Source organism: Sus scrofa, chromosome 2 (assembly GCF_054392235.1).
Source record: "Sus scrofa isolate SSC_HxYL_T2T_F1_AM1 chromosome 2, Sscrofa_HxYL_maternal_Yorkshire_Landrace_v2.0, whole genome shotgun sequence".
NCBI lineage: Eukaryota > Metazoa > Chordata > Mammalia > Artiodactyla > Suidae > Sus > Sus scrofa.
In genome coordinates this window covers 14,377,095-14,392,428 of record NC_139384.1, presented here as the reverse complement: position 1 = coordinate 14,392,428, position 15,334 = coordinate 14,377,095, and the positions used below count along the sequence as shown (strand labels likewise).

Here is a 15,334-nt window from a genome sequence, read left to right as displayed (position 1 = left end):
ATGAGAAAGAAATCTGGAGGGGGTATTTGCTTTTGCGCGCACACACACACACACACACACACACACACACACACACACACACACACAGAGAACCCTGTTACCATTCCAGTGCTGGCCTTTTGTGAAAGTGAAGTGGCATAGCTTGAATGTTCAAAGAGAGGAATATAACTACAGTGATGAAATACATTGCTACATGTGAGAAAGTCTACATCTTATGGATGATATCTCCTTGAAGTTCAAAGTGAATGAATTATTATGACTGCAGTTGGATTTGCTGTTTATTGACCCAACAGATAATCACATTTCATTACAAAAAAAGTCGGTTTGAGGGTTTTTTCTTTTTTTTTCTTTTTTTTTTTGTCTTTCTAGGGCCACACCCACAACATATGGAGGTTCCCAGGCTAAGGGTCTGATTGGAGCTGTTGCCAACGGCCTATGCCACAGCCACAGCAATGCCAGATCCGAGCTGTGTCTGCAACCTACACCAGAGCTCACGGGCACGCCAGATCCTTAACCCACTGAGCGAGGCCAGGGATCGAACCCACAACCTCATGGTTCCTAGTCAGATTTGTTTCTGCTGTGCCACAACAGGAACTCCTAGGTTTGAGTTTTAAAGCCTTGGATTAGAAGCTTATGGCTAAAACTTTGAAAGGAAGCTGCATTCCAGTGTGCCATTTCCTAGCACAACTTATGGAGGAAGCATGGGTGATGTGAAAGGCAAGCAAATTAGTAAAACACGTTGGGCTTTACTTGGCTTTTCTGTAAAATGGAGATACTTGCAACGGAACTGCAGGTTTTCATAGGGTCAATCAAGTGATGGGATTATGCCTGATAGTCAATACAGTATTAATTTAATGTAAATATATGTAAATATATGTATCAGACATACAGAGCAATCGCTTTAGATCCTACTCACGTCCTTAATGTTCCACTTGGATAAAGATGCTTAATCTTGGGTCAAATGACTCATGTCATGGTATGGAAAATGAAAACATTTCTTTGATATTCAAAGCTGTGAGCCATAGGATACTTAAGTATAGAGAGCAAATTTAGAGGAATTTTTAAATTTTCTGGCTTATATTTTATGCCAAGTACACAAATGGATTTTGAAGTCTTCTTTTATGAGGGACTCTGTTTTTGCTTTTTGTGAAATCACATTAGAAAAAATCTACCGATTCCTTCTTGCAACTGTTCCTTTCCTAGGCAGCCACTAAGAACCCCTATCCCTTCTTTGCTTTCATACAGGCTTAGCAAAAATGGAAGAAGTCCTGGGACCAAGCTGCCCTGGAAAAGCCAATTCCATCCGAGGAACACAAGTAAAGAATTTAGTAAAGCCATGGAAGACTCTGAAGTAAAACATACTCTCTACTCTTAAACTGGGGTTATACAGGTTTTCTCCCATTGTCAATTCTGAAGCGATGAACACGCACATTAAAGGCTGGCTAAAAAATAGTAAATGTTATCAAAATGCCTAATAAAGGCCTAGACATTTAAATAATCACAAGTATTAGAATTGGCCTTGTTTTCTGTCAATAATCTACAAGATTTCTTAGTTTTCCTTTACAATTTGCAACTCCCTGTGTATTTTATCAATTTCTAGGCATCATGCACAACCCAAGTTACTCTCCTCTTCAACAGAATCTTCACGGCATTTTTCACCTCCGTGTTTCTCACTGTATAAATGATGGGATTTAATATGGGAGTGAAGCTTCCATAGAACAAACTCACCAACTTGTCCACAGGATATGTAGCCACAGGACGTACGTAGCTGAATATACAAGGGACGAAAAAGAGTACCACTACTATAAAGTGGGAGCCACAGGTGGAGAGGGCTTTGCGTCTTCCTTCAGAGCCATGGGACTTCAGGGAGCACAGAATGACTATGTAGGAGATGATTAGCATGAAAAAAAAGACCAAGCACATGCCCCCACTGTTAGCTGATACCACTATTCCACGCCAGTAGCTGTCAGTGCAGGCAAGTTCCATCAGTGAGAAGAAATCACACATGACGTGGTCAATGACATTGGGACCACAGAAGGGCAAGTCAAGGACTAAGTGAATCTGCACAATGGCATGGAGCAGCCCTCCAACCCAGGCCACCACCACCAGGAGCTGGCAGAACCCATGTCTCATGATGGTCGTGTAGTGCAGAGGCTTGCAGATGGCAACATAGCGGTCACAAGACATGACAATGAGAAGGATGATTTCTGATCCTCCTAGGAAGTGTTCTAAAAACAGCTGAGTCAGGCAGCCACCCCAGGAGATGGTTGTCCTCTGATGCAGCAGGTCAATGGTAATTTTGGGGGTGGTGATAGAGGAGAAGGAGGCGTCTATGAAGGACAAGTGAGTGAGAAAGAAGTACATGGGAGTTGAAAGTGTGGGGCTGAGGGAAATGATAATGACAATGAACAGATTTGACAGGAGGGTAACTAGGTAAATGAACAAAAAGACCACGTAGAGTATTTTCCTCAAGTGTGGATTCTGTGTGAGTCCTAAGAGAACGAATTCAGTCACATTGTTGGGAGGCAAGGGGAGATCCATTCAGCGAAGGAGCACCTTCCTGAGACCTGAATTATCTACAAAAAATAAAGAATGATACCTATTAATCAGGAAAGAATTGTAGTCTCAATTTTTGAGAAATAAAATATTCACCATCAGTCAGGAGCATGTTGTTGGCCATCTTGCCCCAGTCCTTGTTTTAATTCTTTCTTGATTTCTCCATGATGATTTATACATCTTCAGACACCTAGTACCTCTCACCTGTGAAACATCTACAGGGAAACTCCGAATGTGTAATTTACTGAGAAAACACTGTGCTATCTTTGAGAGATCTGGGCTTTCCTCTGGGTTCCATCTCCAAGTGACGTTGTATGTCACTTCAGTGTCTCCTGTTTCTGAGCCCTCTTCTGAGTTTGTTAAATTACACATTGGGATTCTCAGATATATCCTGTAAGCTGAGAGGTCCTCATATACGTAAGAGTTATCCTCTCGTCCATGAAAACTGACAACTGAATCCTCCACTCTAAAACGTGGAAAGAAAGACACTGTCAATAATTATCTGCCATAAACAGCCAGGTTAGGGAGATGCACGTGTTGTTGGCAACACCCTCCCTGGTACCTGCCCAAACACATGTGCTATTCAATGGTTTCTTCACTTACCATAGTGCCTGGCCTAATGTCTACAGTGTCTGAAACTTGTTAGATACTAAGTAAATGCTTATGAACTGCCATTCTCCATGGGTGAGAACATGCATGCTTCTCCAGACCATAGACTTCGGAGGAAGTCAAGTGTTTCCCTCCTCCTGCTCTGTTTAGCATTCCTCTCTATATTATGAAAAACGGAAATAAATATTTGAAAGGAAGAGGCATTCTAGTTTTTTCTGACCCATCTTGTATGGTGAGTGTGAAAATACTAGTTGACTCTTAGGAGAGACTCTTCCTGCATCTTTTTACTAACAGGATACTATAATATTTAGTAATCAATATGGTTTTTTTTGTAATTCTGTGCAACACAAAACTTAACATTATCATATTCAGTAAACTTACTGCTTCCATAGATTAAGATAAAAACAAAATAAAACTCTTGCATAGGTGTTCAATATGCAAGGATCTATCGGGCAAAGGACATCCTTATTTTCAAAGTTCTACAACTAGAAATTTTACATGAAAAGCAAGAAGAAATAGATTACTAGGTATCTTAGGTATTGCACTATACATATATATACATGTACATGCATACGCAAACACATCTAAAGCCTTTGACTTACGGTAAATACCTACTAAAAGCTCACTCATCATACAAATATTTATGGGATGCTAACTGTGTATATGAATGCATGTTTGTTCACAAAAAGCCATGAAGCCTCTCCCTGGTAAATGCCCTTAATGCCTGAAATTTCATTACCAAATAACAGCAAGTCATCCATCCATGACATAAATGACCTTCCCACTCCTTTATATTTCTGCTACATGCATTCTCATGCCTCCTTCTCCCATCTTCCCAAAGCATCCTTCCTCCATCATTCCTGGTTACAGGCTATTGTGTTACAAATAGATGGAGAAATTTGGGGGACATGGATTTCCCAATGAGAAGGGAAGAAAAATATGAATATAATCAATGTATTCCTGAAAAAAGCATGTGTTTTTTTCTTTCAGAGATAATTGAGGTAAGATTTTAATTTTTTTATTTTTTCTGAGATGAAATTTTATACATACGTGGAAACAAAGTTCAGCAACTTCATTACATTCCTTTATTCTGAGATGGACTCCCCCAGTTATTCAGAGAAGTGTGTCCTGTGAATAAAATTAGAATTTGATATAATTACTGAAAGGGATTTAGAAATAACTGCGAAGATATAAAAATTGCTGCTTCTTTTTTCTTTTTTGTCTCAACAATATTCTTTCTAGGGAAAAAAAACTAAAGGAAAATATTTCTAAAGGAGAAAAATCATTATATATGTTAATTTTATATATATATGTGTGTGTCAATACAATATGTAAATATATAAATCACTGTATATATATGTGTGTGTGTGTTGATACAACTGTTAAGAGCTATGGAAAATTTAGAAAGACATGGAATGTTTAATGTTGGAGAAATGGATTATTAAAATAGAGTGCATTTCTTTGATCAATGCGTACTTTTAAACAGAAGTGCTTTTCAAAAACATGTGCAACATCTAGGAATATTCTTAAGTTATAATGTAAATTGGAGACAATTTTGGATGTAAATTTGAATCACATAATTATTTTACATAATTTAAAATCTCACTTTATTTTTTCTAATAACTTAAATATTTATCACTGAGAAAAATACTCCAAAGAATTTTACTCCTAAATTCAGAATATTGTGCTTGAGTCCATCTTTCTTCATGTTTTGCAGGCTGGATAAGGGATTTAAAGCTCAGACTGGTGAGGGTGAGAAGTGATCATATAAGTTTGTAAGATACATTGAAACCCAAGAGTCTATGAATTTGATTTGCTGGAAAAAAAAAATCTCACCTATGAATCTGTCTGACAGAGCTCCATGGAAAGGGCACCTGGCAGCTGTTAGGTCACCAAGAAAGAGGTTCTAAGATTAAAAATGCCAACTAGCACAGCTACACTACGTGTCTTTGATGAGGCCTTTGCATAAATCCTTTCTCTTGAGCCTTAAAAGTGCTACCATATATTCTTCTCGTAGGCAAATGCTGTGAAGTTTCTAAACTGTGGCTAATTGGACCTCAGGGCTATTTCACCATCATTAGCAGATCATGAACACAATCCAATTATTTCATATAATTCGTTTCATCTTTAATTGTAAATTATCCTCTAGGTCTATATGAGAATTGAGTAATATGATGAGAAAAAAAAAACAGCAAATGAATCATATCTGAAATCTGGTATTTAATACGAAATGTGTAGTATGGAGCCTGAATATTGACTAACCTATAATAAACACTTAGGTAACTATCCAATTTAATTTTTTTCATTATGCATTTATTTTCTTCTTTTAATGGCCACACCTACAGCATATGGAAGTTCTGGGCCAGGGTTTGAATCAGAGCGGCGGCTGCAGGTCTATTCCATAGCCACAGCAACGCCAGACCCTTAACCCCCTAAGTGAGGCAAGGGTTCAAACCTGTGTTCTTAACCCGCTGAGCCACCAAAGGAATGTCAATGTTTTATTAATTTCCTACCATTCATGCTCAACATAATATTTAAATATCATTTTCTGATGTACGCTAGGGAATCATTATGAACCCTATTATAATATTGGCACTTCACACCAAGTAAAAAGTACACTACGTCTTCGAAGAACTTGTTTCCTGTGCCAATTCTGGATTTAGATGTACAAGATAACGATGGAAAGAATTCCATCTTTAAAGTATCTACACAGATGGTAAAATGCCTTTATTCATAATTAAAATTTAATCTCAAAATCATGCCTATGGAAAAGAAATACTAGGCAATAATAGTCACAATTTATAAGTAGAAAATACAACACATGGGATAAGAGCACCATTTTCCAAGTGGAAGAAAAGAGTTAGATCACTAAATCCTGTGCCACTTTCCTTATCTTAAAGTTGTTGGTTTACAACAAAAATGTCATGATACTCTTATTATAGTGCCCCCAATTGTAAGACCTACAACAATACTATACTAAATAAATAAATAGCAGTATCTGAAATTATTTTGTAAGTATATGCAGTTCAATTCAACTCAGGAATATTCCCATATAGAAACGCACTTACCATATTCCAAAATGCATGAGTGAAGAAGAAGAAAAATAAATTGTACGTAACTCTGGATGGGCTCCAGAGGATGTAGTCACTGTGAGCAGCATGTGTCATGAAGGAAAATAAGTGAAGAGAGCTGAAGCCACAGGACTCAACCTAGTGCGATTAAACCTCCAATAGGAGTTCCCCTCGTGGCTCAGTGGTTAACGAATCCCACTAGGAACCATGAGGTTGCGGGTTCGATCCCTGGCCTCGCTCAGTGGGTTAAGGATCCAGCTTTGCCGTGAGCTGTGGTGTAGGTCACAGACTCGGCTCTGATCCTGCCTTGCTATGGCTGTTGCTTAGGCCAGCAACTACAGATCCAATTAGACCCCTAGCCTGGGAACCCCCATATGCCGCAGGTATGGCCCTAGAAAAGACAAAAAAAAAAAAAAAGTTGGGTAATGAGTAGATTAAAAAGTGAGACTGAATATGTTTATTGCAACATTTGTCTGTATAAACACTCAGAATAAGTGCAGTCCACTTTTAAAGCATCAGTGTCATAGCTGAATAGTCAATGATTCTGTGTCTTTGATGCATTCTTGGTGTAGGGGAAAGAGGATAAATTACCTAATCAGATTGCCTTGGGTTTAAATCCTGAATGTACTCTCTTCTAAGTTTGCCCTAACAAGTTAATTCACTGCTCTGAATCTCTTTTCTTGTCTTTTTTTTTTTTTTTTTTTTTTTTTGTCTTTTTAGGGCCGCTTTCTGCGGCATATGGAGGGTCCCAGGCTAGGGGTCTAATCAGAGCTGTAGCCACCAGCCTACGCCAGAGCCACAGCAACGTGGGATCCAAGCAGCATCTGCGACCTACACCACAGCTCATGGCAATGCCGGATCCTTAACCCACTGAGCAAGGCCAGGGATCGAACCCGCAACCTCATGGTTCCTAGTCGGATTCATTAACCACTGAGCCACGATGGGAACTCTTCTTTTCTTGTCTTTAATGAGAACTACACTCCACACTCCTTAAAGTTGTTTGACAATTAAAAAAAAAAAAAAAGATCCCAGGAAGGTGTTTTGCAAAAAGTAGTTTCTCAAACCATAATTCATTAACATCCTTTCTTTTTAAATCGATCACTTGTTTTGCATGGGACAACTGACTCAAAATAAAGTTAACCCACTTTTTGGTTAATTGCTTTTTAGAGACTTTCAAAGCTATGAATCCCTCAGGTGCTTAAGGAATCATACACACTGGGGACCCTGATCAAGTATAAGTAATCTGAATTCACAGTGTGGTCTTTTGTTGTCTGTGATTGTTAGAGTTACAGGTAAGTGTCCTGGACCTGGGTGGAGTGAGTAGAATGCTTCTTTGCTCCTAGTCAGGGTTTGCCGAAAAGAGAAAAACATAGGAATCTGCCAGGAGATGACTTGAGCAGTACTTGGAAGTATTTATCTGAAACCACATGCATGAGGAGTTCCCTGTGACAGCATCTGAGTGTCAGCATTATCCTATTGTTTTGGGTTAGGTCTCACAACCAAAAAGACAGGGACCCTGAAGGCCACGAGTAACTGTTAGCCTAATATCATATATGAAAGGAGGTGACTTTATGGCTACATCCCAGGTCTCTGGATTAAAATAACACCACATAACTTATTGTGTAATTACAAGCTCCTCAATAATACTCAATTTGGTCTCCTGCAAAATTATCTTTAATCTTAAATGCTATTAATCTTTAAACACACCTATGATGGATGCTATGGGAATAAATAAACAATGCTATGAAAAACCAAGCACAGTGCTTGACTCACAGTAAAGTATTCAAAATTGATAGCTATCATTTTATAAATAATAAAATGTTGATATAATCTCGAGAACCAGAAAACAAAACAATCAGAAGATATTAAGTTTAAGACTGAGTTCAGGAATTTGGAACTTCTTTCCACTGGAGATTACTTTTAGTTTCAATGGACCCATGTTTTCAAAGATGTTGCCCAGCCACCAAATTGCTCTCAGTCTGTACCGTGATTCATTTAAAATAAACAGCCCACAAACCTCATTAAAAAGCCTCTTGAGTAAGATGTGATAGACAGTAAACGGATATATCTTTCCCATCAAAACATAAGGGAAGGATATATTCTAGTGAAGGGGAAGAGAATAAACTAATAAGATATAGGTAATATTAGATAATGAGCTGTTATAGGGAGAATCATACAGTAGAAAAGGGATATAAAGAAATGACTGGGTCAATTTGCTGTACAGTAGAAACTGACAGAACACTGTAAAGCAACCATAGTGGAAAGAATAAAAATCATAAAAAGAGGAAGAAATGTAGCTATATGAGGTGATGGATATTAACCAGACCACCGTAATCATTTTGCAGTGTATACATATACCGAATTATTACATTGGACACCTTAAATTGATATGTAATCTGTCAATTATATCTCAACAAAACTTAGGGGAAAAATAGATAACCACTTAATCTATAGCCAATCAAATGACCTCCTTGTTGCTCAGTGTCCTCTCTATAAAGACATTTCCCCTAGCTCCTACCTAAGGAGTGCTCTGAACCTCTTTGGCAACTGCCTGATTCATATGGATGTTTGCTCAAGTAAACTCCTGAAAATTTTAATGTACCTAAGTTTACCATTTAACAGAGTATAAGAGTAAAGGTTAAGTGGTTTATGTTGCAAAATGAGCACTCACATGGCTGATACGTAGACGTCAAGGTTTAGACGTAATATAATGCCCTTTATTTGCTATGTGTTCAGCATAGTAAGTCAAGCCCAACTAATTTTCTCTTCTCCTAGGTGAGATTACCTATAGCCATGGAGAGAAGCAATTACACAGTGACTGAATTCATCCTGGTCGGCTTCACGACAGACCCTGTGGTGCAGCTGGTCCTGTTTGTGGTCTTCCTTGGTGTCTGCTCTGTGACCATGGTAGGAAATACCACCCTCATGGTGTTGATCTGTTATGACTCCAGGCTGCACACACCCATGTATTTTTTCATTGGGAATCTGTCTTTTCTGGATCTCTGGTATTCTTCTGTCTACACCCCAAAGATCCTAGTGACCTGTATCTCTGAAGACAAAACCATCTCCTTTGCTGGCTGTGTAGCCCAGTTCTTCTTCTCTGCCGGACTGGCCTACAGTGAGTGCTACCTGTTGGCTGCCATGGCTTATGACCGCTACATGGCCATCTCAAAGCCACTGCTTTATGCTCAGGCCATGTCCATAAAGCTCTGTGCATTCTTGGTAGCAGCCTCATACCTTGGTGGCTTTATTAACTCCTCCATCATCACCAAAAAAACTTTTACCATGAATTTCTGTAATGACAATGTCATCGATGACTTCTTCTGTGATTTGCTTCCCCTGGTGAAGTTGGCTTGTGGCAGGAAGGAAGGTTACCAGGCTTTGATGTACTTCCTCCTGGCCTCCAATGTCGTCGCCCCTGCTGTGCTCATCCTGGCCTCCTACCTCTTCATCATCACCACCATCCTGAGGATCCGCTCCACCCAGGGCCGCCTCAAAGCCTTCTCCACCTGCTCCTCCCACCTCATCTCTGTCACCTTGTACTATGGCTCCATCCTCTACATCTACTCTCGTCCACAATCAAGCTATTCTTTGGATAGGGACAAAATAGTTTCTACATTTTACACCGTGGTGTTCCCCATGTTGAATCCCATGATCTACAGCCTGAGGAATAAGGATGTGAAAGAGGCTCTGAACAAACTCCTCAAATAAATCAAGATCCTCTCATTTTAGGGAGATGCAAAGGCAATATTTAATCAGTTCTTTATTTTTCAAGAAGAGCTGTCATTGTGTTCCATTAGGATCAAGAATTCTTACAATACATACATGTAGGAGAATTTGCACCCTTGATACATGAAAATTCAAGAGACTTAGGATGAAAAAAATTAGCATAATTTAAGAGCTAATATTTAAATATAAAAGTAAGAGTTTGTTTTGAATTTCATATTACTTCAGGAACTACCAAAAAAAAAACTTAAAAGCAAAACTTCTACCTTCATAAAGTGACAGCTCTTTAGCATGAGTATTTCTGGCTGACTGCTATGTATAAAATAATATCCAGCTGTTACTTCCTAGAAGTCATACATATGCCAAATTAAGTTTTAATATTTTCAAATGACTATTAAGTTCTTTTAATCATCAATTTCCATTCCCATAACAGAATTGCTAAAGCATTTTCTCCTGGAAGCTTTAGCACAAAGGACCAGGGGTACCCATCAAATAACTCAGTAAAGCTATAATTAGTAATCATGAACTCTTCAATCTATGTATCTCTTATATGTTCCTTAATAAGGAAAGATTGGTCAGGTTCCCATAGATATGATATTTGTTAATCACTGTGTAACTCCTTGGTCTTCTCTTTTATTTTATAAGGGTGAACCAACAAGGACTTCAACACCCAAACTGTAACATTCTGGGCATTAAGACAAAATTATAATAATAAAAGTAATAATAACTATAGTGAGGGGAAACAAATAAATTTATGAGCACAAATTACTCAAAAGAAAAGTAGTGACCAAAAAAAAGGAAATATGAAATGCATATAAATTTGATTTTTACATCAATGCTAATGCAATGTATATTAATTAAAAGTGGGAGTTCCCTGGTGGTCTAGTGGTTGAGGATCCAGATTTGTCACTGCTGTAATTTAGGTCACAGCTCTGTTGGTGTGGGTTCGAACTCTGGCCCGGGAACTTCTGTATATCTGAGTCAGCCAAAACAAAAACAAAACCTAATGATGCCTTTGTTTCTCTTGGTATAAGTAGTAACAACAGCAATAGAAACATGCAAACAAGTGATATTTAAGCAAGTATTCTTCCAAATTGTAGGAGCTCCTCTCAGAGCAGGAAAAACCAATCAGTACTCGGAGTGATACATATAACCTGAAAATTAAATCCAGGGTATATAATCACTACTAGTTGTAACAAATAGTAACCCAAGTGAGACACTGACCAATACTAAGGTCAAATTGCCCAGATTAAACTATGTTCCAAAAAGGAAACCTATTAATTTCAACTCAGACCCTCATTTTCTAAAAGATATCTATTTCCCACCACTACTAATAAAATTCCTATAAGCCACATTCTTTTTAAGTAATGTTAATAGGTTTAATTGCTGTATTGCAGTCACAGAAAATAAGTTCTTTGATGTGGATTAATGGAAACTGGAAAATTCATCGTCCCAGAGAGAAATACCACTCGCAAAAAATAAAATTGGTGTAGTAAACCTGTTCTTAATTATAAAAGACATCTATTTCCCAGCTCTACTACTCCTGAAATTTGACTACAAAAAAAGATCTTTAACTACTGGTGAAAAATTCTTTTTCTAAAATAATGTTATCCTCTTAGGAGAAACATTTAAGTCTCATTCTCCAAATAATTATCAATATGTACCAGATACTGTACCTTTCACTGGCCTAAGTGTATAATCACAATATTTTGTTTATGGAAAAGTGATTTCAACTCCAAACATAGTCTAAATAATACTACCAAGACCCTAGTAAGAAGGTAAAGTACAGCTAAGGATAATCATAAGAAGGCATAAAAATATATAAGAATAGTAAAGCTACAATTAAATATATGACACTGATGTTTTAGAAAATGCTTTTAAAAATGTTTAAGTGTAAGATTGGCACTAAGTGTAAGTTTTTAAAGCACTGTTGGGAATGTTTTATGTGCATTTTATGGTAGTGAAGTATTCAGAAGATTTCACATGGTTTGTAATTACAATGTAAATTGGTCTCGATTTTATCAGGACAGTTACTTCTGAATAAGAGTATAAGTAGTAAAACCAATTATTTCTGTGGACTGGAGAAGATTTTTCCTATTCCTCTCCAGCCAATGTATTTCTTGGTGAACACCATTGTCATTAGAAAAGGGCATTATGAAGTCTACATCCAAAGGTACTGGAGGAAAAAGCTGGTAAGAAAAAGAGTACGTAAAGTAAATAAAGCCCCCAGTACCTGAGTATTCCTAGAAGGAAAGCCATTACCTTTGCAATTCTGACTTAGTAGAAAGCTATCTAATCTAATCACCCTGCTACCCAAATGGTTTATCAATCCTACCAGAATGTGACTATATTTCAGAGGCATTGTGATGGCCACTGTCATTTGCATTTTGGATACCTAACTGCAGCATTAGCCAAATAAGCCTTAGTGAGAAGAAGACAATCTTGATGATGCCATTCCAGCTGCTATGGCCACTTTGTACGAGGTCCCACTGAACATGAACTGTGGTGTGTGGGGAAAGAGGCTGAGGGACATTCACAGAGCCTGATGCCTCTCCTCCTCCTGACTCTTGAGAGCCTCCCAATGTATGCAGGTGTGGCTAGAATGAGTACATATGCATGAACGTAAAGGGTTTATGACACTGTCTGGATAGTTTATGACTTTGTAGTTTCAATAAAATGTGAGAGTCTCTCAGCCTCCTCTGCTAGCTGAGTGACCTCAAAATGCATTGTTTATCCCTGCTTAACCTTAGTGCGTGAGCCACTTACTTCAACAGTAGTCTTGGGGGGTATATAAGTTTGTTTTTATTCCAAACTCACTCTATTTTATTTCCCAAGATGAAAGTTCGTAATCCTGCACACTTTCTTCAATATCTCTGCCTGATAAGTTTCACACATGACCTCCACTTTGAAGAGCTCAAACTTTTCCCCTCAGACAAATAGACAGATTAAAGTCGATGAGTTGGGATCCCCACTTTGGCATCTTTTTTTTTTTTTCAAAATATTTTTATTTAATTAATTTCATCCTGTGAAATATAAAACTTTAATTGATACATATTTATGTTGCTGGTTATTGTCTATCTTGGTGAACATACTCTGTGCACTTGAAAAAAAATGTACTCTGCAGTTGTCGAGGGGAGTTTTCTCTAAATAGTCATTAATCCCCATTGGTGGATGGTATTAAGCCTTCTATATGCTTGTTATCTATACATTCTATCAATTACTGAGGAACACTGAAATCTCCACTAAAAACTGTGATTTAGTAGTGGCTTTGGAATTCTCATATTTTTTAATTTATGTACTTTGTTATTTTTTTCATTTTGTTAAAGTTATATTGAAGTGTCATCCATTTACAGTGATGTGATACTTTCTGCTACACAACAAAGTGATTCAGCCATACATATACTCCACCATCTTTAAGTTTCAATGAAAACACTCATCTTACATCGTCCCCTGGAGAATGTAATATTGCATTTTGTTCCTGTCTCAGCGGAGAATATCAGAGGAGAGTAATTTATATCTGGTCACACTTTTGAACACTAATCCTAATTCCAATTGGCAGGGACAGGGGACTGAAATGAGGCTTCAGTTTTATTCTGTAGATCTATACCCAATACAATTTCTGGGTCTGGGGAAGGAGTGACCAGCTATATGACTGGTCCTTTTGGTCCTACTGAGAGATACACACTGGGAAAATTATCTTTCATGTGGTTTCCCTGGCAAGTGTGTACCTCTGGTGTATTTCCATTTCTGGAGATATGTCAGGTCAGAGCCAGGATCCAATAATTTACAGAAGATCTGGGTACTTCCCTTTTCTCAAAGTGGGATTACCTTCATAGCTGGCTGTTAAGCCATCCACAAGAAGCCTTAGAGAAAGACACTGTAAACACTGGCTGAGGTTCAGGATCCTCCCTAAAAGGGCACTTGAACCACCATCAGTCTGTGGCTGTAAACTGGCTTAGATCAGAGAATTATATAAAAGGTTGGAATCTCCTACTAGAACACCGTGAGCAAGTTTTTATCTGTCCCCCCCCAAAAAAAAGTTAAAAATGATTTTTAAAAACAGTATTTTTTTCCTCACAAGATTCATATCATCTTGGCTGCTTTCTTGTCTACTTCATTCCTCAGAAATCACATAATCCATGAGACGTTTCCACCAATATCTGAGTAATAAAATATTCTGTTACCTTTTAGGTTGTCTGGTGTTTGGGTAATTTCTTCCATCTAATCTCTGAGAGTTCTGTTCTACAATGTGTCTTTCTTACTGCCTGTTTGTTTATTCTGCTGAATAGTCCAGGTTTAAATTTCAGCAAAAGACAACTCACGACATGCTATTTGTAACCTCTATGAGCATGAATCTCTGCAAAAAAAAAAAAAATAATAATGCCACTCAATGCTTTGATCTCCACCTGCCCTTCATGTTGTGATGCCCTTATTGACCATTAAAGTAAAACAGATGCCATGAATTCATAGGTTACCCCTGTCCCATTTATCACAATGATGGGTTTGTATTTCTAGCCTTCATTTATAAGAATAATTAAGTTCCATTGCAGTGTTTCTCTCTGGGACTACTTCTAAGACCAGCATCCCTTATGAATCTGGAAGATAGCAGAAGGCTACTTAAACTGGTAACTTTAGGAAGGGTTTAATAAAGGGGTTATGACAAAGGAATGTGTGTAGCTTAGGGAATTCTCAAGGAACAGTGTGATAACTCTGGAACTAAGAACTTCTGAAAGCTGTTGCCTCCTCTTTCCTGAAGGTGTGAGAAGAGGGAGAGGTTATGATCACTGAAGGGAGAGCTTTGAAATGGGTCACCCAGCTGTATCGATGGTGTTGGTCCAGAGATGTGACATCTCTGCAAGAAAGGAGAGGGAAAAACCCCTCTGGCCTCACTCTCCTCCCCGCCAGTGACAGCCACGGGCTAAACAACATATTAAGCTGATCAAATGGAGCCCAAGATGCAGTTAATAAAGCTGAGCATCCTGGAGCAAAGAGAAGGTTAAAAGGGTGGAGAATGGCTTTGGAAGGACCAATGAAAGGTATTCAACATATGACAAAAATGTCAGTGTCACTGAGCATCTGCGCTTTAATACTGGGAACTAGAGATTGGCATTTGCCATCTGCCTCTACATGGATTGAATTCGGAGCCATGGCAGCTGCCAACCCTCAACGCCTCCTCAAAGAGCTCAGGGTGGAGATCAGGAGTGAGGCATTCTGTGCACTGGGAAAAACTGGAGTGTTTTCACCTCCTCATATCTAGAAAAGCACTAAAATACCTCACAACAACATCTGTTCCTTGTGACTAGCAGTAAGCTTCTCTAGCAGCAATCTTATGCACAATGCATGTTTGATTTCATGTACCTCCTCCTTCACCA

At 38.3% G+C, this 15,334-nt stretch overlaps 2 protein-coding genes across 2 annotated transcripts in view; one reads left to right on the top strand and one right to left on the bottom strand.

The window, feature by feature from the left end:
- The window catches only part of LOC100513978 (olfactory receptor 9G1-like), a 28,127-nt gene extending 13,975 nt beyond the window's left edge, over positions 1-14,152 (top strand). Inside the window, exon 2 of the mRNA XM_085010063.1 lies at positions 9,012-14,152. Coding sequence (XP_084866189.1) covers positions 9,012-9,947 — 936 coding nt within the window. The 3' untranslated portion in view covers positions 9,948-14,152. The remainder of the gene's footprint in view (positions 1-9,011) is intronic.
- Positions 332-6,371, bottom strand: LOC146405119 (olfactory receptor 4C3D-like). The gene is made up of 3 exons (XM_085015139.1): positions 6,234-6,371; positions 4,216-4,293; positions 332-2,576 (listed from the first exon to the last, which is right to left on the bottom strand). Exon 3 carries the CDS (start codon positions 2,539-2,541, stop codon positions 1,597-1,599), a length of 945 nt encoding a protein of 314 aa, XP_084871265.1. The 5' UTR covers positions 2,542-2,576; positions 4,216-4,293; positions 6,234-6,371; the 3' UTR covers positions 332-1,596.
- Positions 14,153-15,334: the final 1,182 nt, after the last annotated feature.

Coding starts and splice junctions, on each gene's coding strand:
- LOC146405119 (XM_085015139.1), bottom strand. CDS start 2,541: ATGGATCTCCCCTTGCCTCCCAACAATGTGACTGAATTCGTTCTCTTA.